General features: G+C 45.3%; 1 protein-coding gene across 4 annotated transcripts in view; it reads right to left on the bottom strand.

Annotated features, from left to right (window-relative positions):
* Positions 1–12095, bottom strand: part of FBXO32 (F-box protein 32) — a 28655-nt gene extending 16560 nt beyond the window's left edge. Inside the window, exons 1-3 of one of the 4 annotated variants that reach the window (XM_044421849.1) lie at positions 10458–11326; positions 2071–2199; positions 1825–1937 (exon numbers count right to left, since the gene is read on the bottom strand). In XM_044421849.1, coding sequence (XP_044277784.1) covers positions 1825–1937; positions 2071–2114 — 157 coding nt within the window. In that variant the 5' untranslated portion in view covers positions 2115–2199; positions 10458–11326. Of the gene's footprint in view, positions 1–1824; positions 11327–11683 lie in introns of those variants that run through there. The other 3 variants (XM_044421848.1, XM_044421846.1, XM_044421850.1) reach the window with 3 other exon arrangements.
* Positions 12096–27565: the final 15470 nt, after the last annotated feature.

A 27565-nucleotide genomic window follows, 5' to 3' on the forward strand; every position in this document is an offset into this window, starting at 1 on the left:
AAGATATTAGAAAGTGTTAGCATTTCAGCTGAGAATTCAGGGTTATAAAAGTGACTGTATTTCAGTACCTTGATAATGGTCAAAATAATAGAAAATACGGATTGTCAAGAAATCAACAGAGGCAAGACACAGCTGGGTTTTCTGGTCATTAATTTGCCAATTTGGGTCAACTAACAAATCTGAAGCATGACCAACTTTGGCCCCCTGCACACTTTTGTCCAGCATTACTAAACTGCAAGATAACAAGCATATGAGCAAAGTAATGTTATCCATTTTTAAGGATTTTGTGAGGTGGACTACAACTGTGAAATGATTTTTGACATTTGAGAAAAAAATATTCTTCTTTCAACTTGGGAACAGCTGTTTGAACATCTGAATCAGAAAAATGATGAAAACAGGAATTTCCATGCTAAAATATTAAAACAATTTTGCTGCCCGATGAATCAAGAGCACATTGTAAGTTGATCAAAATGGGTTAAGAAAAGGTTAATCTAACTAAACAGCAGTGCAATCCTAAACCTAGACATCAGAAGTAAATATCATTGAGTCCAACAGGGCTTACTCTAAAGAAAGTGAGTATAGGATTGCAACCTTCCCAACCAAAAAGGCACTGTTCTTTCTTGGTTTTCTACTCTCTAGCACTTGTCTTACGGCTTGCAAATGACAGAAAACCAGATTGCGACTATATGCTGTTTTGATTTTAATGTGGGCAAAAGGGAGGACATTGGGATGGGATGGGATGGAAACTGGTAATAAGGGAAGGAATGTGGACTGAAGTTCCTAGTCTACAAAACTGCAAAACAAATGAAGCAGAACTGGGACATAGAAATCTCTTACCAGTTCTGGCTTTGGCGCCGATAAGTGAGGAGTTAAACTCTCCTACATTAGCCTTGTTTGAATGGAACTGTAAACCAAAGGCCATAATTGAGCATTATATGCTTGGACCAGGGTTGTGTCAACTCCCCACTCCAACTCTCTTGCATCCACAAAGAGATGAGAATCTTTCAATTCAATTTATTAACCACAGTTTACTGTTTATATCCAAACCTGTGGTTAGTCTAAATTAAGTTTAGGGCAGCCTTCTCTAACTTGGCCCCCTCCTTTACCATGTTGGTCAAGGAGGATGGAAACTGTTGCCGAACACATTTGGAAAGCACCAGATTAGCAAAAGCAAGTTTAAATGTAGTTTATGAGAGCAGCTATTTTTCCTTAACCATTGTTAGATCAGCTGCACTCCAGAGTTTGGATGCAATCTTGAACATACTCACAATCAACTAACCAACCAACTAGCCATCTTAACACCAAACTGTCTCCTTTGCCTTCTTCCCTACATTCTCATTGTTAGGTTCAACTTTCTTTGCCACATAACAACCCTTTGAAGATATTTCTTTTTAAAGCTTTTATTGTTTCTATCTGATTTTAGATATCGGCTCTCCTGGCATTGGGGGTATATGTTCAAGAAGCCCACCATGGGTAACAGAATCAGTTCAGGCTATAGAGAGGTGTCCAGAAAATGGGTGCAGGGAGAAACTGGAATCAGTTAATTTAAACGTACTACTGGGAAAAGGATTTCTCTTCCTTTGCCAAAAGCAAATGACAAAAATTTGAACACAACAAGCTCAAAGGCATGGAGCAAAGATTAATCTCCATATTGCAATGGATCCAAGCAAAGGTCAGAGTAGGGATACAAACTCTCCCCAGGGACTTCTGGAAGAGCTGCAAAGGTCATTTCATTGTGTGAGAAGTATAGGGTTCCCCTTCTGCAAGCACAGTTGTTTATTGTTGTTTTGGATTTTTATGCATCTCCTTCAGTTCATGTCTTACACTGAATCCTTGTCTTGTTGTTCAACTGATCCTTCTTTCTCTTCTTGGCAGCAACATCACAGTTCAGGCTGTTGAAAATGTTCTCCTTATTGCATTCTTCTTTTCTGCTGTAACTGGGGGTGAGACAAGAAACGGGGAGACTGTAACCTGATTTATGTCATTCCCCCACTACTCCCAAAGAAGAGGTGCTTGGAATAGAAATATCAGCAGTTAAGTTTACACATGATGCATGATTGTACTGGTTACCTCTTTGCTTCTGGGGCTGTTCCAATGTGGCACAGGCTTTGCATATGCTCTAAAAACTCTCTTTGTGTCTGCGTGTGTGTTTTTAAACAAGCCTGTTTCCTAAGGACACCCCCATGTGCAGGAAGGATTCTACAGAGAGGGGAAGAAGGGCATTTGATTTCAGGAAGAAAATTCAGGCGGAAAGATTTGAGGATGGGGGGCAATGGAAGTGAAGCACATGTGAAGAAAAGGCCAGCTATGCTGGGGCACCAACCCGAGTGGGCCATCCCCTAAACACGCCCGAGTCCCATTGTTCCAACTCCTTCTAAACTAAATGATCAAATATATGGAAAGAACTTCTCCAATGCCTGGTTTGGCACCAACCATCTTGGGATTCCATTTGTACATCTGCACCAGGATTTGGTGGAGGGCAGGTAACCCCTTTTCACTAGTGATCATTTAGTGAAAAGATGCTTCTTAGAAATGAACTGGCCCATAGATCACTTCCTTTACTGGAGATGCCTCGCAAATTCAGGAACATGCAATAGCAATTTTCTAGGCGGCGCTGATGAAAAACAGACTGGCCAGCAGGGCTCATTACGGCACAAATGACCATAATTTAATGGGAATTGCACAACAAATGTCACGACCCTTGCGAAACACACTTGCACTTCCTTTAACCTCCTCGTGCTCCTCTAATGCCCTCTAGCTTCCTGCTTCTGTCATACCTGGGTCATGCTGCAAACATCTTCAGGCATGGATGCACTCTGGTTTTCATGCACCCGGCACTTTAGAAGGTCTATAAATAACGAAATCTTGGGAGCAAAGCTTGAATAGCTCTGATGATAGAGGAGAAGAGCAATACGGGACTAAAAGCCATTCTACATACCAGGTGGAACAATGCTCCAGGATGAGACTATTTCAGGCTGTCTGGACACAGGGTGACTGCATGTTTCAGTGCTTCCATGCGGGGGGAAATGCTCAATGCCCCTAGAAAACACATTCTATGGGGGAGACATTGTGGTCCCACTCCCCCCAGGGGCTAATTTTCTAAATATAAAAAGTTCTCCATCCTCTTGTAGAAGAAGCATTCCAGCTATCCCCTCTGCCTACAGGCTGAAGTGTACCACCCAGGTTTCCGAATGTCCGAAAAACTCCATCATAACTTTTAACCTTGGTGCAGTTTAAGGACATCAAGATTCCCCAAGCTGAGCTGACGTTCACAAGTCTGTTCTGGGACCCAGCTGCTGCTCTAATACAGATGGCCAGGTGAGCCTAGGCTAGTTGGGTTGTCTTTACCAACCCACTAAGTGGTAAAGCAGCAATATAATGGTTAACTATAAGCACTTTCTTATTCAGTGCTCTTAGGGATGCACTGACACTGGGAAGTCTGGCTTGTTTCAGCTCAGAGAGCCTCCTGCTGGCTTCCAATCTGATAAGCTGAGTCAGTTTTTCCCCCCTGTAGAATTCTATCTCCAAGACAGTGTTAAAAAATAAAATGAGCAACCTGCAGCCTAAGAAAATGTGCCCAAACATGCAGGTTTTGCTATGTGCATAGACTTGAGTAAACCACACTCGAACTGCATAGAATTCCACCAACTGAAAACTAAAAACTATGCAATACTAGCATGATCTGTATAATTTATGCAAATAGAGTGATTGACTCACAAAATGAGCAGACACCAGAGCAAGACTAATGAACCGGAATAAAGGGGGCCAAACCCTCGCCGGATTCCCTATACATCCCTACAGGCAAACGTTTGTTTATGCATCTAAGGAGCTCTGTACTGTGGGAATCACCTTCTGCCTAGAGCTGGGACGGGCAACAGAAGAGCTGCGGGCTGCATGTGGCCCCAAACAGCCTCCATCCTCCAGCATGCCACACGTGAGTCATCAACAAGCTGCTGCAAAAGCTTTAACAGGGCAAATAAAGGACTCTACAGAGCCATCATTTATTTGAACCAAGTCTTCACACCTCCTTCACTACTCTGAGGCACTACAACAGCGCCATGGCTTCAGAATTCGTGCAAAGCAGAGCTGCATCAAGAGGCAAACTGGGTGTCTCCTTTACACCAGGCATGGGCAGTCTTCAGGGATTCATTCTGCACTGTTGTTTTTCATACCAGCTCTCAGGCCCACCAAGGGAGCCTGGGGCAAAATGGTGGCTCCGAGAATGAAGCGAATGGCTGATTGTGCTCTATGAGCCTTGCACTGAGAAAACCTTCCTAAACAAGTAAAATCTTATCGAAATCATAACGCTTACTGTTGAACCATCTGCCTGCCCCTACCTCACACCACTGCCATTGAGTAAAGCTAGAAGGGCATGTGGCTCTCCAACAAGTTCGCAGCCTTTTTCAGTTAAACTTGAGTTTTTGCTGAGTTTGTACTACAGAAGTTTGCTCCTAATAGGGAGGCTGAGTTCAGCCAACCAAGTGACTTAACGATGAATTCGACACAGCCATGAATGCAACAATTTTTCGGGTAGTTTTAGAAAACTCAAAATGTATGCAAACACTACCCCATAATGTCTTTTCCCCCCACACAGAGCTGAACAATTATGGCAGGAGAGCTGTGAAGCACTAAACCTATAATCTAACCAATTCGTATTTACATAGTGATCTGTTTTTATCACCCTAAATGCAATGTTTGGGTCATGAACTATTTTAAAGGTATGTCTAAGAGAAGAAAGTTAAAAGAAAAACAACAACTAAAAGAACAGAAAAGCCCCTGCAAAATGAGAAATTCCCTCCTGCTTTTTAAAATTATAACAAAAACCTGTTCAGATCCAACACTATTGCCAAATCTCCTGGCTGGTCTGTGGGTGGATTAAATCTCAATCTCAAAACAATGGTAGGGGGAAAAAAATAATGACTTCCTTCTCTACTCTGCAATGCCAAATAGAGGTTAGTTTCCTATCGCCCATTGACTTATTCACTAGTGCAAGGATCAGACAACCTACTGGAGCCTTTTGTACTCAGGAGACTAAAACTAGGTATCCTATTTCTTTGTTCTGCTCCAAACAAGGGATCCTAATGGTGGTGCTCCAGGCAAAACAAAAAGGATATTGTTTCTGCCATAAAGTACAGTAAAACGATCTTATGTTCTCGAACTCCATTTGCAGCTCTAGCCAGAAACATGTTCACTTTGCAACTGCACCTTGTAAATTCAGGAGCTAGTACATTGGATACAAAATTCAGCACTGCAAAAACATCAACTTTTTCTTCTTCTCTGTTTGAGACCACAAAAAAGGCATGAAATACAGGACATAATGAAATCTCAAACAGCAAATCAGGTTTTTTTGGGATGGGTGGGGTGCAAGCTGGATTTTCAGGGGTCAGGGAAAGTAGGCCCTCTGTTGTTCTTTGTCCTCCTGAATGACCAGAAGCAGAATAAATTAAGGAAATCCAGCAAGTATAGGCTATTTTTCTGGTTTGTATGATAAATACAGGCTGCAGAATTCAGCTCACTGGCTTGCCTAATGCATTTATGGTCTTCTTGCAAGAAACTCAAGGAATCTTAGTTTCCTTGTTTTATCCTCGCCACAACCCTGGAGGTGGGTTAGGCTGAGACTTAAGCTTCGGAGCTGCATAGGGGCTAGAACCCGGATCTCCCAAGTTTGTAGTTCAGCACTGGTCCTACTGCACCACACGGGCTCTTTTGCTGTGGATCCCCACTATTTCTTTTACCTCCCATGTAAGTACTCAAGAGTCCAGGCTTGGCCACCATGTGGAGACATGGGATGTTTAAACCTTCCCAAACAGTCATTTCGCCAGCACCACCTACATTCACCCTCCTTCATGGCACTCACGAAGGTTTTTCTTTTCCTTTTTAGCTGCCGCAAGAAGAAGGCAGAAAGGTGGAATTTAGGAACCAAATAGCTGATCCGATGCAGAGGAGAACACGACGGGGAGATCTGACCACTTCTTACTCAGAACATGCAATCTGGAATATTGCCACTTGACCTGGCCAGTGCAGAAGTGAATTGTACTCAGCACATCTACAAATGCTTACAGAGCACTGGTATTTCTGGATATGTTCAGGGAAAATTCCAAATTATTGACATGTTTGGTTTGGCTTCCAAGGCACATGCTTGGTGATGCAGCAACAAAAATTGGAACACAACAGCTGTGATTTGGAGCCCAAAGGAGCTGCAGCGCTTATGTGTTACTTAGAGAAGCATCTGCCCCCTCCTACTTCTCCCTGTGTTTTCCCAAAGCAAAAGCTATCTCTGTCCTTATCTTCAATAGAAACTATATCTTTGTTTACCCGGCTATGTTACTAGGACATAGAAGTGTCAGTGGATCAGATGATTCAAGGGTGTTTTTTTGCCCAAGACCATGTGATGTCATTTGAAACTTGTGCTACAGAGGTGAAGAGTTTCCAAATACCAGGGACAGTGTCAGGAGTCAGCATGACTGGGTGGATGCCAAGGCCCATGTTCTAAGAAGGGGTACACTAGTGACCCCCAGAACCCGCTGGGTTGCGTCTTGTGCTTTTCTGCCATCATTGACTAGGTTCAGACAACACAATAATCCACACTCAAGGGAAGAGTGCGGATTGTCAATGAACTGTGGGTTATTACAGAAGCATGCATTATCATGTTGCCTGGATCCAGCCAAGACAACAAACCATGGTGAACAAGACACCTTTCATAAGCCAACATGAAACCATGCATTCTCTTGTTCAGGCAGTTGGATTCAGACACCACAATAAGCACTGCTTCAACAACAACCCCCACAGTTCAATGACAACTCATAATCTATTCTCAATCCTGCAATGTGGGTAACTGTGTTGTCTGAACCCAGCCATTGTCTCTCTGTGCATGCACAGAGTGAGCAGAACAAGAAGAAACAGCAGCCTGTGCTTCTCTTGCTGTCCCCTTCATCCGGAAGGTGCAGGCAAGCAAATGTGTATTTGTGGGAATGGCAGCAATGGGATCCCACCCAGGGAGCCCCCCCACCCGAGGGCATCCTGCTTAAGGGACCCCCAAAATCTGGGGCCAACACTGCCAGAGACAAATGTTTTGTACCAGCTGCAGAAAATGTATCAAATCCTGTAACACTTCAGAAACAGTTCAAATTCTGGGGAAAGAGAACAGGGGGCCACATGTTATACCCAGGGACAAAAGCATGTCTGAATGCACCTCCATTCTAAACATGTTCCTCTGCAAAAAAGCAAGCATGTCATGCGAAGGGAGCTTCTCTCTAGATCTCAATGTGCAGGGAGATTTTATGCTCCAGCAAAGGAGGGTTCATGCATCAAACTGCAGCAACACCCATTCCAAGAAGCTGCTTACACCAAGACCATCTCTCAGTTTTGTGATTGGGGCTGGCAAGAGCATTCCAGGTTCTTAGGGAGATGTCACTGTTGTCCTTTGCTGTAGGATAAGTGGAAATGCTGGGCACTGAAACTGAGACCTTCTGCTTACAAAACAAGTGCTCTACCACTGAGCTAGAGTCTCTTTCCTTAGAATCTTGAAGGCACAGTTGCCCTTCGCCTCCCACTACAGGACTAGAACCTGCAAGCATCTTTGAAAGCAATGGCTCTGATCAAGTGCTCAGGCAGCCCCAAACAATTGCATCACTCCCTGAAGCAACGCCCTACTATTCTATGTACCTTTGCTTTATTCAGCACTTTAGCAGGTGTGAATATACCTGCTTCTCTTGTGCTCAAGTGCACATCTAGTCAGATTCTTTTTTTTTAACCATTAACAGTACTACAGCTATCTTTCTGCAGCAAGACTATCTTTCCAGACTGATGGATGGCAATTCTTCTTGCAAGGAGGTTTTCAGGAGCATCATACAACGCTGTTAAGGTGTAGCCCTGACAGATAACACGATAACCCACATTCAAGGCTTGAGCATGGGGTGTCTTTGAATGGTGGGTTGTTGTAGAAACTGGCGTTATCATGTTGTTTGGACCCAGCCACACTAACAAAGCATGGTTTGTTAAACACAAACAACTCACATTCCATAAGCCAACAACAAACCTTAGGTCCTGTTCATGTGGTTGTTTGTGTTATCATAACATGTTTGGATTATGATAACACAATAACCCATGGTTCAACATCCCACAATTCAAGGACATCTCACACTCGACCTATCTTTAACCCTTGAGTGTGGGGTATCACTGAACCCAGCCAATGACAAATATATGAGCAATGCACTAATCCCAAGTACTGTTAAGTTCTGCCACATATACCGAATCCCCAAATTGTTGCATTTAATGTTGCCATTCCAATTTCAAAAAGTAAGTATCCACTTTCTCTGCTAAACATAAATAAAAGCCAACTTTTATACATTCGCATCCCAAACAAACATTCTTGGGCCCCAGAGTACCACAATCCCATAACAAATAATTCTGCTTTATTTTTAATGTTGCTATGAAAATGTTTGTATAGTGTTTAAATGATCTGAAAAGATACAAAACGAACAGTTACCCAGCCAAAGCTGTTGTTTCTACTTGTTCTTCATTATTGTTCATTTTATGGGACAAATGTGGAACGAAACATCCGGATCGGTAACATGCAGTACCAGTCCCTGCCAGAAACAGGAAACTGGATTGCCTATTAATTCACAACCTTTGGTTTTTATGCATGGAAACTTTTAATATGCAAACACATGTCAGTTTGTGGCCAACATTTTGTTTGATGCCAAACAAAATAAACCAAAATGCCCTGCCAAAATCAAGACTTTTGTTAACTAAACACATTAAACCAACAGAGATCTCCAAGTTTAAAAATAGACTGGGCCCATTGTTTTAGTTCCACATCTCAACTATTGTATGCTCTGAAACCTCTTGAACTGTCAGTATCAATCGCTTGTAATTAAACAGATACCACAGCTTGAGCAAAGACTTCAAGCACAACACTCCTGATGGTGATGCTGTGTTCCGTTGCCATAAATGTGCATTTTAGCAATATAACCATGCAGTGATTATTATGCAACGCTGACCCTGAGATTTTTTAAACTTCTGCTTTCTTGGAAAGGATTACTAGGAGACAGTTGAAAATAAGTTCTCAAATTAATAATATAAACGGTTGAATCTACAGCCCCTTTAGCACTGAAGTTTCCCCTCTCCTAATGAGGAACACTTCAGCTTTACATTTGCTATTCAGAAGCATATGCAGTGAGCCTTATGCCCAGGTAAATGCACTTGGAAATGCAGCCTCAGCCCTGTACTTCTATGCCTGTTTACACAGAAGAAAGCTCCTGAGAGTTCAGGGGGATTTACTGCTGGGGAAGTAGGCTAAGCATTGTTGCTCTGAGCACCTTTAACTCCAAACACTTTGCCCCAGCTAGGCTGCAGACCAGGCCAATTCTGTTTCTCCTTATTTTCTCGCTTGGTTAGCAAGCTCGTCCAAGTAGCTCCAAACCCTCATAACTAGAAAGCTGGCTCTCATACAGAAACCATCCATCTTAAACTGTCTCCTGATCGGCTGCACTTTCTAGGCAGAGACAGGGGAAAATATGTGCGTGCCAGGCACAATTCTTCTGCTCACTGTAACTGCATAAAGTGTCCCACACAAGCTTCTGCCAAAGGAATAATCACTAGCGGTTTCTAGGCTTTCACTGCTGTTGTTGATTTTAATAAATATGACACATACTAATGCTTCCTGATCAACCCTGCCTGTTCTTTGGTATGCCAAGCAATGTACTTAGTCCTCAAGATTCTCAAGGTTTTCTTTGAGGAATCCAAATGCAACGGGGTCATTTCCATTCTCTGAACTGGGCACTTTTGCCAGGTCCATGCTAGGAACAGTGAGCTCAGAGGGAGGAGACTGGGCGGCACAGACTGGGGCTGTTACACCACAGCAACTGAAGTCTGGAAGGACTCAGGGAGGGTTTAAATGACAGCCTGGTCAAAAGGTGATGAAAAGCCAGGGATTCTGAGAGTTAGAGAAAAAGCTGGAAGAAGCTAGAAGTGGGGTATTAATGCTACTTTTATAAAACAGATTTTCTTGTACTCCATGGCAGAGTATCTCTGAACATGTACAGAGTTGTTTCCCAGGGGACATCTCTTTCATATCTCTCTGGAGACTATGCTTGGGTGTTGTATGCAGGCCAGTCTGCCAATACGGGTAGGAGGTCCACAGGTGCTGCTGAGAAAAGGTCTAGAGCATGACAGCCAGCGGAGAGCCATGTGGCGGAGAGGTTTGGATTCTGGAGTGGCAAGGTCAACAGCACAGCAGCTAGGAGACCGACACACACACACACACCTTGGCTCACTCAGTGCACTCTGCAAAAAGATTCCAGCCAGCCACCCCCACCACCCAGACCTGACCAGGCGGAGCTCAGCAGGGTGGTACAGTGTGTGGCCCTTTGCACTCACAGCATGCACGATGCATGTGGCACTAATAATACCCTGCCGCACGCATGCCCAACGAGGCAACATTCACATGCACTTACCCAGAAGTGATTCAGCAAGATCCCTCCCCCCACCAAAAAAGCTTCGGCTCTGGATCAGCCAGTTTTGGCGACAGGGTGAGAGAGTAAAATGCAGGTTGAACTGAGGCAGTTCTGAACCAGTGGTCACCCCATGGCATGTGCTGGGGAGGCAGATGGGAGCAGAGGCTAGGAAGGGAGCACATGATAGTCCATGATGGCACGTAAGATGCCTCCTAAGTAGCCACAAGCTTCCTTGTCGCTTTGTTGCTGTCACTTGCTGCCAAGTCCCCAGTCCGAACTGCCCTGTCCTTGTCAGCCCTGCTCAGCTCTTGCAAACTTAAGGCTGTGGCTTCCTTTATGGCATCAAGCGAACCACATCGCTCTGTGCCTCTTGGCTTGCCAGCTGGGGTTCGAGAGGCAGCTCTTAGGCTCAGCTCTTCCAGTCATCCTTGTTAAGACTTTGGTCAACAAACCGACCTACTGGAGGCGAGCATACAAATAATGCCACCCCAGGCTCCGAACCAGAGTTTTAACAAAGCACAACCATCCCCTCTGGTCAAGTTCCTAGAAATTCCATTCACTCCCCATAACTCCCTCAACATTCAGATGCAAACGCTGACAGGACGACGCAAACAACCGGAGCAGCCCCTCCCAAAGGCGTTGCACTACAACTCCCAGCATCCCCCAATGGGGTTGGGGGAAGCTGATCTGAAGCAAAGCGTGAAGCCATAAAAATTAAAAACGTTCCATCTGGAACTGGCAACGCTTGCCGCTGCACCGCAGGAGTGGTGACTGCGCTCTCGCTCGCCTTTCGCCTTCTGGGTCGTGGAGACGGTTTTGCTTGGCAGATGATCGTCCACCGCGCAATGACGCCACCACAACCCCAAGAGCGTAAACAAAGGCGTTGCACCCGCGCACCAACAGACAGGCACGAGGTAAAGCGTCCCTTCGCAATCGCCATCGCCCTCACTCTAGCAATGGCCCAATAACAACAGCAGGTAAAGCCCTTCACCTGTTCTTGTTGCATTGTTTGCAACAGCATCATCTATTCACGGCTACGATGCACTGCGTTTCTGCAAGTACGCGCACGGCGCCCAGCCAGGGCCCGCCACCGTTCCCCCGCAGCCGCCCCCGAGTCCGACAGCGCTGCTTCCGTCTCGCGAGCGCGGGCACCTGCCCGGCACCTTCCGCCCTGCCCACGCCCGACGCCAGCCGGGCCCGGACAGCCACCTGGGCGCGCGGCTCACCTGTTCCACTCGCCGCCGTAGCCGCCGGGGTGGTCCTTCCCGTCCAGAAACCTCGTCCAGCCGTCCGCCGTCTTCACCCAGCTCTGCCCCGGGGAGCGCCAGTCCTGCCCTAGAAAAGGCATCGTGGCCCGGCCGAAAGCGCAACCGCAGGAGCAGCAAAGCCGGCGACTTCGAGGGCTTTTCCTCTCGCACCCTCTTTCTCCGTCTCTCTCGCACTGCCCCCCCAAAGCAGAGGCGCACGAGAAGGGCTCGCTGCGGGGAGGAGCCTCCGTTCGCCGCGGACTCCGGAGCTCACGGGCCGCACGCCCAGGACAGCGGGACCGCTTCTTCCTGCGCCCCGATGAGCCTCGCCGGCGCCCTCCGAGGGGTGTCTCTGTGCCGCCTCCGGCCGCCTCGGTATTTATCCAGTGGGTGCTGGTGGCTCTTTGTTGCCGGAAGAGCGACGCGAGCTCCTCCCCTTGCTCGGGAGGGGACACGTGGCTTTGTTTATTGCCGCGCTCCGGCGTCCGCTGCAGAACGGCGGAGAGAAGGCGGCGCTGCTCGGCGCGACCTCCCTCCCCGCGCCTCTTGCGCAATCCCTGGATGGAAACTTTTGCCCTGGCACCGGGGTCTCGCTCAGCTGCCCAGCCTCGGTATATTTATAGGGCCCCAAAGCAAAGTTTAGCACAGACCAAAACAAAGAGAGGCTACAAGGAGACACGATGGACAACAATGCGCCATTTGGGGGACAAATTATTATTTTGCAAAATCCGCAGTTTGGCAGTACCTTTATTAGGTTTTTATTAGGATCCATTCAGTGGCAAGAGTGAGCTTTCGAGGGCTTCACAATTCTTCCGCAGCCTGCATGGTACATGAAGCAAGGGGTGGGGGAGTTTAAAAGTTAGGCTGAGTATTGCAAGCGTAGGGCCATATTTAGACCAGTGATGAGCAACACGTAGGTCCCATAGGGCCCTCCCAGCTGTTTTTGCCATCTTTATCTCACATCGCCAGGATCTCACAGTGGCAAAAAGAAAGCAAATTTCCCTCAAAGCTAGGCATGCGGGAATCCCACACCTAGTTGGGAAGCAGCACTACACTCCCAGGAGTGCAGTTTTGCTTCCAGACTAGGGGTGCGTCCCCATGATTTAAAGGAAAACCACCTTTTGCCACCTCCACTGTTTCTTTCCAACATGTTGGTGACCAATATGGTAGCAAGAAGATCTAAGGTATGTTCCTGTGGCCTCCAGGTCAACAAATTGCCCATTCTTGATTTAGACCCCCTATCTGAACGATGATTTAATGCATTATGGTGCAATCCTATGCATATTTAGACAGAAATAACTGCTGCAACCAAGGAAGTACGTCCCCACCCCAGCCCAGAATGAAGGAGCATTGAGGGGTGAGGGGGTGGCAGTGGTGATGACAGCATGTATTCCCACATCAGTTGGCCATGTTTCCCACTGCAGCTTCTGTCTTTTCGCTTATGAGAAAAAAATCCATTGACATGGAACAGATGGACTAGCTTCACAGTGTACTAGACTGGTAGCACTAAGAGCCCTCCGCCTGAAAGCACCCTGGGAGAATATTTCAGGGACACTGCAGTCATGTCCAGCAGCTGCTGATGGGCCTGGAACCATTCACAGGTTACTATTCTCCTAAAACGGTGGACTGCATCCACCTGCAAGAACAGCCTGGCTATCGTTTCTAATATCATTTCTCCTGGAACCAAAGAGAAGTAACCCAAAAGCCAGATACCTGGAACTGTGGATAAAAAAGACATGTAGCAATTGTGAGCAGCACTTCCCCACAATGTGCGTGGATGCAGAGACAAATACCTGATAAATACTTTCATACACGCCTATTATACTTGTGCATCCGTATAGTAAATGTGCAGAGTACTAGTAGAGCATGAACTAGACCCTACTCCTTAAATACATAAGCCCATCAATTGCTGGAGTAAGTTGAGGTTTATTATCCTCAGAGAGAAGCTTGTTCTTGGAGTTGGTTGGACGTCTCTATTGACATCCCCAACAGGCCTAGTCAGGCATTATTTCTTCAAGTAAGTCATGTCACATATAGGTGAGAAGAGGTGTCCAGCTTTGGGAAGAGGTGTCCAGCTTGCAGCAGAGAAGCCCGTAGAACATGTGCCAGCTTTCTCTGTAACCCGAAATGCTCTGCAATTAGGGTTCTTGATCACAGGAAGGGCATGCAGACCTGATCTCTCCTACAGGCGATGCGGAGCCCTAGGGATGACCCTGTTCTCCCATCCATGCAGTATTAAGTATGTGGGGAAACAATTCCTGAATAATAACAGAAATGACAGGGGGGCTTCCCTGAAATACAGCTTGCTCACCCGGGCCAGTTGTGCTCTGCAGTGGAGAGATGAAGTAGTGCAGTGGAACTGTGTGCATTTCAGGGCGGGATGGGACCTTTTGAAGTTCTTCAGTCACACTTGAACTTTGCATTAGTTCTTCAATCTTAACTTCTTTCTCTCCTATATGTAAAAAAACGTACATTTTGTTAAGTTCTTATCAAAAACAAACCCAAATGAAATGCTCATGCATCTGCCCAGCCAAATTCAAAGCATCCAGCTATTTCCAGCATGGAGACAACCTTGATATACTGGTATGCAATAAAGGTGCCAAAGATGAAGAGTCTGTTAGGGAAAAAAAAAAAGATACAGCAATCCTAATTATGCCCTAACAAGGTTGAACAGAGAGAGAGTTAAATCCAGACTTTCAAGAGCAAGAACTTAATGCCTCAGGCCAGGATGGACAAATTTGTCAAATTTGTGGGTGTCTCCCACATTCATACACTTTCCCCACTCCAGTTATTTTTACCCTGAATTTGGAGAACTTCAGTTATGGTAAATTCTGTTCAAAACTGTCCTGTAATGATATTCTTACGCATCCCTACTTGAGTCTTAGTTCATGTGAGGTGACAACAATTTGGCCATGGACCTGGGTTTGCACCCGAGCACATGGGCCACCATTCCCTGCTATGCACAAAGAGTCTGTGGCAGAGATTGAGATTCCTTGGCAGGCAAGTCAAAATGGAAAGTATTTCTTGAAGGTAGAAAGTTAAAAACCACTGTTCTAGGATGAGTGATCATGTAACAGACCTTCTCTCTCCATTTAGCCCACTTCACTGGGGCTGCTGGGAAGGTTAGATGAGGTAAGACTGAGAAATCACTTCGTACACTGGGGATCTTCTATCAAAAATATGAGCACAACTTTTAAATTGTGTGTCTATGCTAAAGCCCTCTGGGCAGTTTACAAGTGTTCCTAAGGGGACCCTGATGCAAGAGAATAATTCAGGAGGGTTTTATGATCATTCCCCCCTAAATGCTTCCATGATTCTTGTTGTTCAGACATGCAAGAAAGAAATTGATGTTTACTTTTCAATATATCCAAAGATAATGCATCTTGATTCTCCCTGTCTAAGAGACCATCCATCACTTGACAGTGTTTCTGTCATGTGAGTGTCTTACTTTCATTTGATTACAGTTACAATCCTATTGGGATGCCCATGTGGCTGTGAATTCAGAAGCTCACGGTCATCCTTTGGTCAAAAGGAGGAACGGTGCCGGTGATCTTTGCTTCCTCATCCTCCTGTCCGGCATATTCCACTAGACTGTTTCTTATTTTCCATGGGGCAGGGAATGAGGCTGGATAGACTTCATTTTCTAGATTTTCCAGTCTTCTCTTGTCCCTGCCCATTGCCTCCTCTCCGAGGTTGTTTTCCTGACCTATGAGAGCGGCCACTGTTATTCTTTCTGCACTGCTGCAAGGGGGCAGGAGAGGGACACAGAGTTCTGATTCCTAGCCCTGAATTCAGAGCACTGTCTCCACCCTTGGATCTTGATATCTGAATATCCTGTTTTTGTTCTGGGGCCATTGGATTGCTCCCTCTTCTGCTGAAATTAGAGCTTCTCCTTGTACAAGTCATGCAAACCACAGAATCAGAATCGGTACCAGAGCAGGGCATTTTCTTGGAAGTGGTTCTTATTTGAGACTAGGCATCAAAGAAACTGCCCATTTTGGATTCTCTCCATTTTTCATCTTCCAGTCTAGAATTTATTTCATCCAAAACATCAAGATTTGGATAAGATTGGTATGCATCTTTGTACACATTTCTCATAGGTGCATTTAATGCCATGTTTCCTTTATATTCATGTTTTTGTGAGCAAATTTGCTAATGTAATGCATGCTTTTCACATTATTTTCACCATTTTTGCATGCACTTCCCTCAGATAGATGCACTCTTGAACTTTTCTTTTTTTTATTGGAGACCTCCATTGCAAAATTTGGAGAAGTGAAAATTCCAGTGAAAATTTGTGGAAAACTGGTGTTCAGGCTTGCATGGCTGCATAGAAGCTCTCTTCTTTGGACAGTCATACTGCATCTGTAGGCAGTGATAAAAATGGTGTTAGTTAACATGCTCCCTCTGCTTGCACATTTGCTCCATTTGGATACAAAACTTCTAAATACATTTCATTGCAAAAATTGTTGTACTAGCTGAAGGCCTTGACTCTCTCTATACACACACGTATGGAAGTGAAGACCAAGCCCAAGATCATGCACAGTCTTGTATTCCTGATCACTGTGCATGGGTGTGAGACCCTGACAGCACAGAAAGCTGAAAGGAAGAGAATTGACGTGCTCAAAACACGGTGCTGGAGGAGAGCTTTGTGAATACCCCGGACCAACAAAAAGACAAACAGGTGGGTCCTACATCCACTCCTAGATCTTTTCTTGGAAACAGAACTGATGCTGTCTTCTCACGTCATCAGAACGTAAGACTCCCTGGAGAAGACAACCATGCTTGGGAAAGTTGGAGGAAGCAGCGGTGGCGGCAGCGGCAGCAGCAGAGAAGAAAACAACAGGGAAGACCAACTATGAGATGGCTCAGTTCCATAAAGGAAGTCTTTGCCTTTACAAGAGCTGAGTAGGGCTGTTAAGAACAGAACATTTTGGACGGCATGCATTCCCAGGCTTGCCATAAGCTGGAAACAGTCTGACTGCACATAACAGCCTCAAATACATACCAACACACACATATAACAAAGTACCAAGAGTTCAGAATTGCAAAATAGTGCAAATGAGTTAAAATTATTATAAACAAAAATTCAACTTTAGCTCGACACTTTGAACCCCCAAAGCAATATCTTGCCATTTCGACTCTTTCTCTCTTCTTAATCATTTTATTTTATTTTATATTTTTTGCTGCTTAGGCACTCAAAAGAAAATGAATCATTTCTGCCAGGGCATTCCTATATCTGTATGTTAACATGGATAACATCTGAATACAGCAAAAAAAAAAAAAAAAAAAACCCTTCAAGTTATTCAGAACCCCATGGCAGAAAACGGGCTGTAAGTTGTGATTTTGAGCAGAAAAGCAGTAAGCAATGGAGCAAGCAAGTTGAGGGGCTATGGAGAAACCCCTGGTATATTTTCAGCATCTAAGTCTGCATGAGATTCTAGAACAAGGAAGAGTTGCTCTGGTTAAGGCTGGAGGACCACTTTTGGAGCAAGGAAGCTGTGTTAGGGGCACCCTCCGTGCATTCAGTCCAGACATACACTCAAGGGTCAAATGCTGGAAACAACCACAACGCACAAGACACAGTTCCACAAGCTGCAATTGGCATGGGTTGGCCTTCCTCCTATGATGTTACCAAGGAACCTACATTGCCCAGATTTTGCACTTTTAAAAAAACCCTGCAAGTTTCCTTTTAATACTAAAGAATGGATAAATGCATGTGTGTTCATGTGGCAATTCTGCCAGTGAAACAACAGCAGATAGTCCGCCAGTAGCGTGGGGCATTTGTTGATATGCAGGCTGCTTTTCTTTGGGGACTTTATTTTCATTCCCTGGTCTGCTCTGGGTGCTTCAGGGAGGAAAAGAAAGGCCAGAACTGAATAATGGCAGAACCAGGGTTTGATTTGCTTTTCTGCCTCTCAGTCATTTTATCTGGGAACCTGCGAAAAAGCAGGACCCATCTCAGAGAAGCTGGATGCATGTAGCTGTGCTTTTGTTGTCCTTTGTGTATTCCAGTTTTCCCCAGAGGATGCTGTTTGTGAAAGATCAGTGGTGCAAAGAGGCATGTCCTCTCCTTGGTATTATGCAAAGGAAGAGAAGAGAAGGTGGCCTGAGTTTGCTTGTGTAAGAGTGTTTGGAGATAAACATCTCCCAAAGCAAGTCTAGGTGTCATAATCCGAGGCCTGCTCTCACCCCAGCTCCTGATTGATCTGCTGACTTGTGGAATTGCAGCAACAGCTGGCACTTGCTGTACAAGGTGTTATGTGTTGTTCAAAATAAAGTCCCAGAAGGCAAGGGCTCAAGGTTATCAAGATAAATGTACAAATATCGGAGCCTGGCACGGCTGCAGTGAGCACCAAGTAGTTGAGAATGGGAGAAGAATGTTTTGAAGTCAATCGAGATTTTTTCCATTAATTGGACCCACTGACCTAGGCCAGCGATAGAGGAGAGGTTATCTTTTAGAGAGTTGAAGGTAGTTTGAAAAAGAAGTCATTGCTTCTGGGTATGTGTGCATGCACTTTCATTTTGCCTGTAGTAAACAACTTTCATAGAGTTCTCATTTCTTTCAACCCCTCTTTTGCTCTCAAGGAACAGGGGGGCAAATGGAACACACTTGTGCGTCATGAGAAGCAACTCCTGTTTCATGCCATTTCAGCTTCCGCAAACACTCTTATTATATCTCCTCCCAGCCGGTTGCCTAGTCGATTCTGGGACAGCGGTGCCCTCCTTTTCTGAATGCTGCATGAAACAGTTTGAGATAAGGGTACCTTTCAGAAAACAGTATTCAGAGGGCGGGACTGTGCCTGTTAGTCAGTCTGAAAGCACCTGTCCTCATTCTTCCTTTGTGGTCAAACATCAGGAAGCCCCGTGAAAGGGGTTTGTTTGTGCATAGGAAGCCAAGATGTGAGTGCAAGCTCTGATTGGCCTGGATTCCCACTTGAGTGGACAACCCTTATATGGATGCCCCAGTACATCTGTAGATCCCCTATAATTTCAGACCAGTTTCAAAGGCACAGACCCTGGAGCATGTCAGCAACATTGAAAGGGCTAGAAGAGCAATTTCACATAGAGCAACCATGTAGAGGAAAGACTATGGAGAAGATCTACTGAGGTTGTTCACATAACATGTGCTGGGAAAATTCAGATAAATCCTGGCAGAAAAAGGTTGCTTATATGTGCCCTTGTGTTATAAAAATACCTGCACCCCTTTCTCAGAAAGCAGCAGAATTCCAAGCCAGGTCACTGTTTAGTGCTGCTGTTACTTTAAGATGGTGGAATTCTTAACTGGACTGAGAAGCTGCTGTAGGCTAATACTATCAGTGAGGAAATACTTGTGTTCTCATCAGCTGCAGAAAAACCTGAAACAATGGTGTCTATTTGTTTCTGAATGGACCCACTTAAGCAACTAATTCCACAGAGGAAAGCACCTGCACAGTGTAGCTGTCAAACCAGATTTCCTGAATGGTTTCTCAGTCAGACACATTTGCATGTTTAAGCAGGAGCCAAACTGCAAAGAAGTTTACTGAATTGACACATCAATAAAGCAACCAGTAAAGTTTTCCATACTATTGTTATCAGTATTTCTGATCGGTTTAGAACGTTATGTCATGCTTAAAGACATCAGGAAACTATTGTACTAATATTATCTGGAAACTTAACACTCTGTATTGGTCTATGGGACTAGCAGGTTATAAAAGTGTCTGTACATGGGCTGTGATTTTGTAGTTGGTGGAGGGAACCACTACCTGGTAGCGTGCTGCCATAAGTAACTGCAGGGGTCCTGGGTGATCTTTCAATAAAACTGCTAAGGTTCAAGGCGAAAGGGGCCTTTCCTGACTGAGCCTGGTTACCATGTGTTGCGGCTGCCATTGAGGCTACCTGATACATGTCAGCTGAGAGTATGGGCTAAATATGCGTTGTCATTGAATCATGGGTTGATATCAAAATGTAGGTTGTGTGAACCTAACTATGCTAACCACAAACAACTCAGTGCACACAGCTCAAAAACCATGGGTTCTCTTTGCAGATCCCTTCCAGACTAGCAATTCTGATAGTGCAAGATCTAGGATCGCTGTGTGTGTGTGTGGGGGGGGGGGGGGTCAAGTAAACTGCTTAAGAGAAAAACCAGTTGGCCAAGTCCCTGAGTTGGCATGCCCTTTTGCATTAAGGGACACCTTGTCAACACAGCTGTCACCTTTGTGAATATGCCAGGAAGGCAGGGAGATGACTCATGCTTTGGATCTCTTGACTTGAAGGGGGACGGAATTGGCCTCTGTAAAAGCAAGCAGCCTGCTGCTTGGGGGTCAGAAACCTATAGAAAGTGGGTCAGAGAGTTAAATGATTCCCAGGGAGTTTTTGGAGTGCCTGTTGGAGTGTCAAGCACCCCATTTTGATCCGTACTATGGTCAGTAAATGCAGAAATTACAATGAGTGCAATGACTTCCTTCCAAAGGGAAACCAGCTCAGGGTAATCAGTAGGAAACTAGGGTCCTCGTGACAACCTGGAGCCATCCCAGATTGGATTCCATTCCATGTAAGAAGCATAGCAAACAGATGTTTGGACCATGCCAACTTTGGTAAAGCCGTTGCCCATACCTGTGAATTGCCTAATTACTATTGCATTGCACATCTCCTTGGCCACGTGGTGCACAGTGTATTTTAGGTTAGTGGGCACATTTTGAATTTTGAGAGAGTGTTGCATCGGGAGGTCCATTCATATAATGGCAGCTACGGTGGGCAAGACACAAAACACTGGTTTCACAGAAGGCAAACTGGTGGGAATAAAGGAAAATAACTTGCCCAAGAACCTAATAACAAGACAGAGGTGGGGTGGGGGGTGATCTGCAAATACCTCCTTTGAACCCAGACAATGATGATTCTGGGGGGGGGGGCACCTTTTGCTTTGCAACGTGCCAAACTCCTAGTGAAAAAAACCTTCTGAAAAATCAGAAGAGGAAGGAAGTCTGCCTGTGTTGCATCATGCTGAAGACTGGCCATACACCATTTGATTTTCCCCCTCCCCGAAAGGTACTAACCCTCATCAAAGATGCTCCCCGAAGTTAAGCTAGCATCCGTAGGATAAGGACCTTCCTATAGTGAAGCAGTGGTAAAAAGTGAGGAAACAGAAGTTAAAAATCATTAAAATCCATGCCAATCCAAAGGAGGACCAGGAAAAACCTTAGGCTGAGCTCACCTTCTGTTGGAACTTAGGTGTGTGGTTTTTGCAGCTTGATGGCCTAAAAATATATTGGCATCTCTCACCCCTATATTCTTGAGTCATTCCAGGTTATTCCCTCCCACCTGGGGCTTTCAGACAATCTTCCCAACAGCCTGTACAGTCAGCCTCATCACATGAGAGCTAAGAACTCTGGCAAGTGAGTCATCCTGTGAGAAAAACGTCAGGCTATCATGTGACAATCCCAACCACATCTTTTGAACTCATCCACTGCCTCAAGAAACTAAATGCAAATGGCAGCTGAGCTGGGGGATGCTGCCTGTTGTAACCCAACACATCTGCAGGCTGCCAGGTTGGGGAAGCTGGTCGTAAAAGAGGTTAAAATTTGTTCTCTATTGCCCCAGAAGACAGAGCTAGATCTGATGGCCCTAAGTGGAAGGGCGTGTACATTCTGGCTGACTACTGGGTGAGACATCTTAATGGAAAGACCAGTTGAGAACTACCTTAGTGGAGGGATGGGTTCTTCCCAGCTTTGAGGAAAGGTTGGGCAGCTAAGGTTTGTATATGCTAATTTATATGTATAAATGTAAATGTAGATATAATAATGTACTTTAAATAGATATACTATGTCTCTCACCCTAGTGTGGGAGACTGTGACAAGGTAATCTAAATGCCTTGTTTGGTCTGGTGCCCAGTGCTATTGATGGGTAGCTGCAAGGCCCAGTTCTTCCTTCCAATGGTTCTTTAAGCTTGACTGGACAGCTTGAATAGAGGACCACTTCAAATAGAGGATAGTCCTCTGGCTGCTCCATAAAGGACAGGGGGAGTGCATCCCTGTTGGTTCTTCTGGACCTCTCAGCAGCTTTTGATACCATCAACCATGGTATCCTTCTGGATAGGCTTGCGGGACTGGGGGTCGGAGGCACTGCTTTGCAGTGGTTCTGCTCCTATCTCAATGGCCAATTCCAGAAGGTGGTGCTGGGGGACTATGGCTCTGCGCCATGGCAGCTATGCCATGGAGTACCGCAGGGGTCCATTTTGTCCCCTTTGCTGTTTAACATCTACATGAAACTGCTGGGAGAGGTCATCAGGAGGTGTGGGCTGCAGAATCATCAGTACGCTGATGATACCCAGCTCTACCTCTCGTTTTCCACCAATCCAGGTGAGGCAGTGGCTGTGCTGAACCGGTGCTTGGCCGAGGTAATGGGCTGGATGAGGGCCAATAAACTGAAGCTCAATCCAGACAAGACGGAGGTCCTGTTGGTTGGCAGATCGGGCTTCGGAGAGGGTGAATTGAACCTAGTCCTGAATGGGGTTGCACTCCCTCTTAGGGACAAGGTCTGCAGCTTGGGAGTGCTCCTCGACCCAGAGCTTTCATTGAAAGCTCAGGTGACAGCAGTGGCGAGGAGCTCTTTCCTTCAGCTTCGGCTGATCCACCAGCTGCGCCCCTATCTGGAGTATGACTGCCTCGCAACAGTGACACATGCATTGGTGACTTCCCGCCTTGACTTCTGTAACGCGCTCTACATGGGGCTACCCTTGAAGACGGTCCGGATACTTCAATTGCTTCAAAATAGAGCTGCCAGGCTGCTGACGGGGACTGGGCGTTACGTTCACATGACTCCAGTTCTCCGTCAGCTTCACTGGCCCAATTCAAGGTGTTGGTGATGACCTATAAAGCCCTAAATGGCTTGGGTCCTGGCTACCTGAAGGAGCGCTTACGGCCATATACACCCGCCCGCCCCCTGAGATCTGCGGGAGAGGCCTTTCTCTGGGAACCCTCCATGAAGGAAATTAGGAGGGTAGGTACTCGTAGAAGGGCTTTCTCTGCGGTGGCGCCCAATCTATGGAATGCGCTCCCCAGAGAGGTCCGCCTGGCGCCATCGTTATTTGTTTTTCGGCGCCAGGCGAAGACCTTTTTATTCAAGCGTCATTTTAATTGCTAATATTATTTGCTTATTTTATTCTTTGGCCAGGGCAACTTATTTTATATTGTTAATTCATTTTATATTTTTAGTGTATTATATTTTAATTGATGTTTTGTGAGCCGCCCCGAGGCTTTGGCGAATGGGGCGGCATAGAAATTTTCTAAATAAATAAATAAATAATAAAGGAGGACACTTGGCTAAGATTACCTGTCTAGCAGTAAAACCCTCCAGGCTTTCTTGAATTTACTTGCCATACAAGGATTTCACTTTTGCCTAATGAGATGAAACTTTTCCTCCTGTGACATTTTAATGTGCTAGGAAAGGAGCCATTCACTGTATGTATCCTTGCATAGAAATCTTGGGATTTCCCCCTCTTTTTCTCTTTCCTTTTTGACTTTTGCCCTTTACAATGGCCCCAGGTCCCTCTCCTGCAAAACAAGGTGTATTCGTTGCTCTGCTGATCAGGATGGGACTTGCTTGACAAGGAAAAGAGAGAAAGTACATAGGCAAGGTGCCATGGCTACTCCTAGCATTTCAGCTCCTATTAAAACAACAAAAACACCTGCATCTAGCTCTCATGATTTTGCAAATGCACTTGAAAGCATGCAAGCACCTATAGACACCTGTTCTTCCAATAGGTTCCCTCTGCCTTCACATCTCTATTCCTCATCTGATCCTACCTCAGTTTCTGCCATCATGGGTCCATTTCTCACACACATTCCAGTACAAACATTCAGACAGGAGCACGCGCAGTAACCCCGCTCTCTCATGCATTCCAACATTTTCTTGATTGGCATCTTACACAAAGTATAGCATTTCCTACTCTTCTGGTGCAAAATCTGGATTTCCTTGGCCTAAGATATAAACCACACTCTCCCCAGATGGCAGCGCATGGGTGTGTAAATCCAAAATCAGGCCTTCCTGTAGCTCAGGTTAGAAACCATGATAAGAGTCTCTTCTTTCATTTAGGAAATAGGAGATTGCCTTCTACAGAATTAGACCCACATGTTCTAACCCGGTGTTGTCAACACTGACTGGCAGACACTCCAGGGTTTCATGCAGGAGCTTTTCTAGAGCAACCTGGAGATGCTGGGGATGAAATTTGGGACCGTCCACATGGTCTGCATGTGTGTGTGGGCACGCTAACACTGAGCCATGGCGTTTTCCTTCCCTGGCATGGAAACCAGATGAAACCGGTCCAGACGGGCCAATGCCAACCAACACGTATAGTTGCTTTGGTTATCCTTTACCCAGCTTTCCATGTGCATACATTGTATTCAGTGCAAAATTTGCTGGGTGGCCATGTGCCCCCCTCTTTTTCTTTTTTTAACAAAGGACAGTCCTCTCTTTGAAAGACTGCTAGACGGTTGTCCTCTGCTTCGAAGGAGTCCGCTCTTTGAAGAGCCGTCAGTAGGAAATGCTGGGCTCGGAAGTGGCTCATCAGCAGCGCCTGGACAGCTGCCCGAGCAAAGCAAACCAGTCACCATTTTCACAGGCACGCCGTCTTCTCAGTGTGCTGTGCCGTGCCTACCTCTTCACATGCTGAGATGCAATATTGCTATTTAAATTATAATTATTAGGTCTGAATGTGCAGCTATATTTAGCATATGCAAAAGCTAGGCAAATCAGAGGAACCCTTTGTCCTCATTTTTAATTATGTGTTTTCTCCTTTTTTTAGCCATTCACAAGGTCATTTAGGACCACCATGTTGCAACCAAAAGGTTTCTGTTGCAGCTAAAAATGGATCAATTAATTAGAAAAGTCAGCAGGGAATGGTGGACAAATGTAAGGAGTATTTGGGTGGGTGGGGGCGGGGGAGGAGGGGGCGAGAGGGAGAGAGAAAGAGACCTTCCCCAAAATGTTGGCCTCCAGATGTTTTGCATTATAACTCTCATCTCCTCCAGCCACTGTAGTCCATGGTCGACAATTACAGGACATGTATCCAGATCTGATAAGGGCACCATTAGAGCAAAGCCTGGTATGGTCAATGGAATTTTTGGTGACTCTGAATTGTAAATTGGGGTTTATATTCCCCTGTTTCTTCCTCAGAGCCCAAGCCTGAGTACACAAACCTCCTCCTCCCCATTTTATCCTCACAATAACCCTGTGGGGTAGGTTAGCCTGAGCATCAATAATAATAATCTGCGACTGCCCCCAACTTTCATGGCTGAGTGAGGACCTGAACCTGGCTCTCCCTGGTCTCAGTCTTACGCTCTAGCTTCTACACCATACTGACTCTACTGCTTCAACACATTGACTGGGCCTAATGGCTGCCATTTTCACTCTCTATTGCTCTTGCCTGATAAACAGGAGTATAAGCAGAAGGGTCTTCAAGTGCCCCTCGACCTGCAGGGATTCGCTGGTGGCCGCACTTGTCCCCACTGTCTGATAAACCTCATCTGCTCATTCTTGTGGTTCCAGTTCTTGCTAGAGGAGCAGGCTGGCCTGGTTTCAGTTTTATCAGCAAGTTGCAGGTCAATGTCCCTGTGATGTCACTCTGACTTTCTTGCCTTGGTGCTTCAGTTCCTACATGCATTTGCATAAAGTATCACAGCTGCATATCTTTTCTGGCGTTATTTATTTATTTATTTATTTATTTATTTATTTATTATTTGCATTTATATACCACCCTAGTAGCCCAGAGGGCTCTCTGGGTGGTTTACAAACATTAAACATTAAAACATTAAAACAGTTACTCACTGTTCAGGTCGGCCTGGCTCCACCTTCTAGGTAAGCAAAGCTGGTGACGTGATTTCACTGCCAAACACACACATGTTTTCAACTGAGAACAATTTTGGCACTCTTTGAATGAAAAGCTGCCCATTGCTCCGCAACAGATGGAAACTGTACACATAAATCACCCTGGATCGTTTGGACATGATCCTGCCAGAGTTAAGCATTTTATCTTACCAGAGTTAAAGCACATTTTTCACATGCCCTTTCCCATCAAAATCAGCAGGTCTTTAAAATTGCATAACCTTGGCTGGCTTGTACAATCTGATTCCTCTGAGAATATTTACACTCTTGTATGATGCTTCTTGCAGCATATTCATTGTCATTCTTAACCCTAATTTCTTTATTCATTTCATTTTTATACTGCCCAATAGCCAAGGCTCATTTCTGTCTTTGTATCTTCAAGACAGTATTCCAGGACTAAAATTGTGCTTGAGCAGAAGAACTTGGGCATCAGAAAGAGTAGTTTTTTCCATCTGTCCCATACTCAAAACAAAGTGTGTTGGGGGTGGGGGTGGGCAGAAGGGGAGGGGAGGGGAGGGGAGGGGAAATTGAATCCACTATTTCTAAGGAACACTTTCATTATATGGGGCCCATCCAGGACAAATTTCTTAAAAATAGGTAATGAGCAGAAAACAACATATTTATGATGACAGTATTTGAACAAGTGCAATGTGTCTGCATGTGGCTGCTGGATTTTATGCATCATCTGCGAGTTGCATTGGCGGGGCTCCATGCTGTTGTGTTTTCACCTTGTTTGTTGAAGGGATCCCTGGACAGTGTGCAAAAACATGGAAAGAGTTTGCATGAATGACTTGCACATCCTTTTCATATGTTTTCTGGTAGACTTTGAAGTGCTGACCTGCATGAGCTAGAATCACATCTGGCACAGCTCTGCATCAGAACTACCAGTCCAGGTGTGTGCCCTCTAATTTGATGTTCGCTGCCTAGAGATGCCATGGGCAAAATAGGGAGCATATAAATGTTTTAAATAAAATAAATAACTGGGGTCTAGCCAATGTCTCTGGGTTTCTCCACACCCCCAGTTCTAAAGCTGCACATGATCTGGCTTGTGCAGAAGAGTAATTGCAAACAATTTGCTCTGGTATGCATCTTTTAACAATGTTCTGGTACTTCATAATTTAGTTTGGAGAGGCTGGCCTGTAGCCTCTCCTCACAGAATCAGATTGGAAGATTACATGGCCCTTTGGTCTCTTGCAAGTCTGTAATCTACGTACATCTTGTTAGAGAGACAGACAGATGGACGGATGGACAGATTTGGAAAAGAAAACACCTCCAATATAAACAGCTTGGAAGTTACTGTCAAGAAACAGTGAATGCAATTATTCTGGGGTTGTACAATAAAAAGAATGTCACAGTTGATTCAGACTTAGAGGGAATGCATGCAGCAGGTAGGTAGACCCCAGAGGGATAGATTCTGTACAGGATGATTTTCTAACTGTTTGGAGGAGACTGGTGGGAGATCAGGCAGACAGTTTGTTAGAGGCACATGAGAGTGGAAACAAAAGGATTGACTAGACTGAGACAATGCAGGGGAAAGACAAAAGGCATATAGCAGCATATGTATACAGGTGCAGGTGAGGAACAAGACTTGCAACATGGTTTCCTGATCAGTTCCAGATCCCACCTTACGTCTAAAGCCGTTCTTACAGTGTCAGGCTTTTGGCAGTCATAGTATGCCAGAGCGTTCACTCATTTTGTCCTGACACTATCTTTGTCTTACATTGAATTGTGGCCTTTGAGGTCAACTCTACCATCAGTGCGGCAAGTCTGAAAAACAAGGACGCATAGAGAGACACCCTTGGTTTCTGTTCTTAGCTGGGCACCTGTGCATGCTCCCCAAAAGGAGAAAAGATGGCGTACATTTGCATAAAATGTGCATATGCAGATGCATATGGAGAAATACACATTTAGAAACAATAATTTCAATAGAAATACAGTACATGTAATCAGAGTAAGGAAGATTTTGACCAGATGGCCTTTGTGTCCTTGCTCGGTCTGCTGTCC

The sequence above is a fragment of the Varanus komodoensis genome, unplaced genomic scaffold (genome assembly GCF_004798865.1).
Source record: "Varanus komodoensis strain SLA01 unplaced genomic scaffold, ASM479886v1 scaffold12, whole genome shotgun sequence".
NCBI lineage: Eukaryota > Metazoa > Chordata > Lepidosauria > Squamata > Varanidae > Varanus > Varanus komodoensis.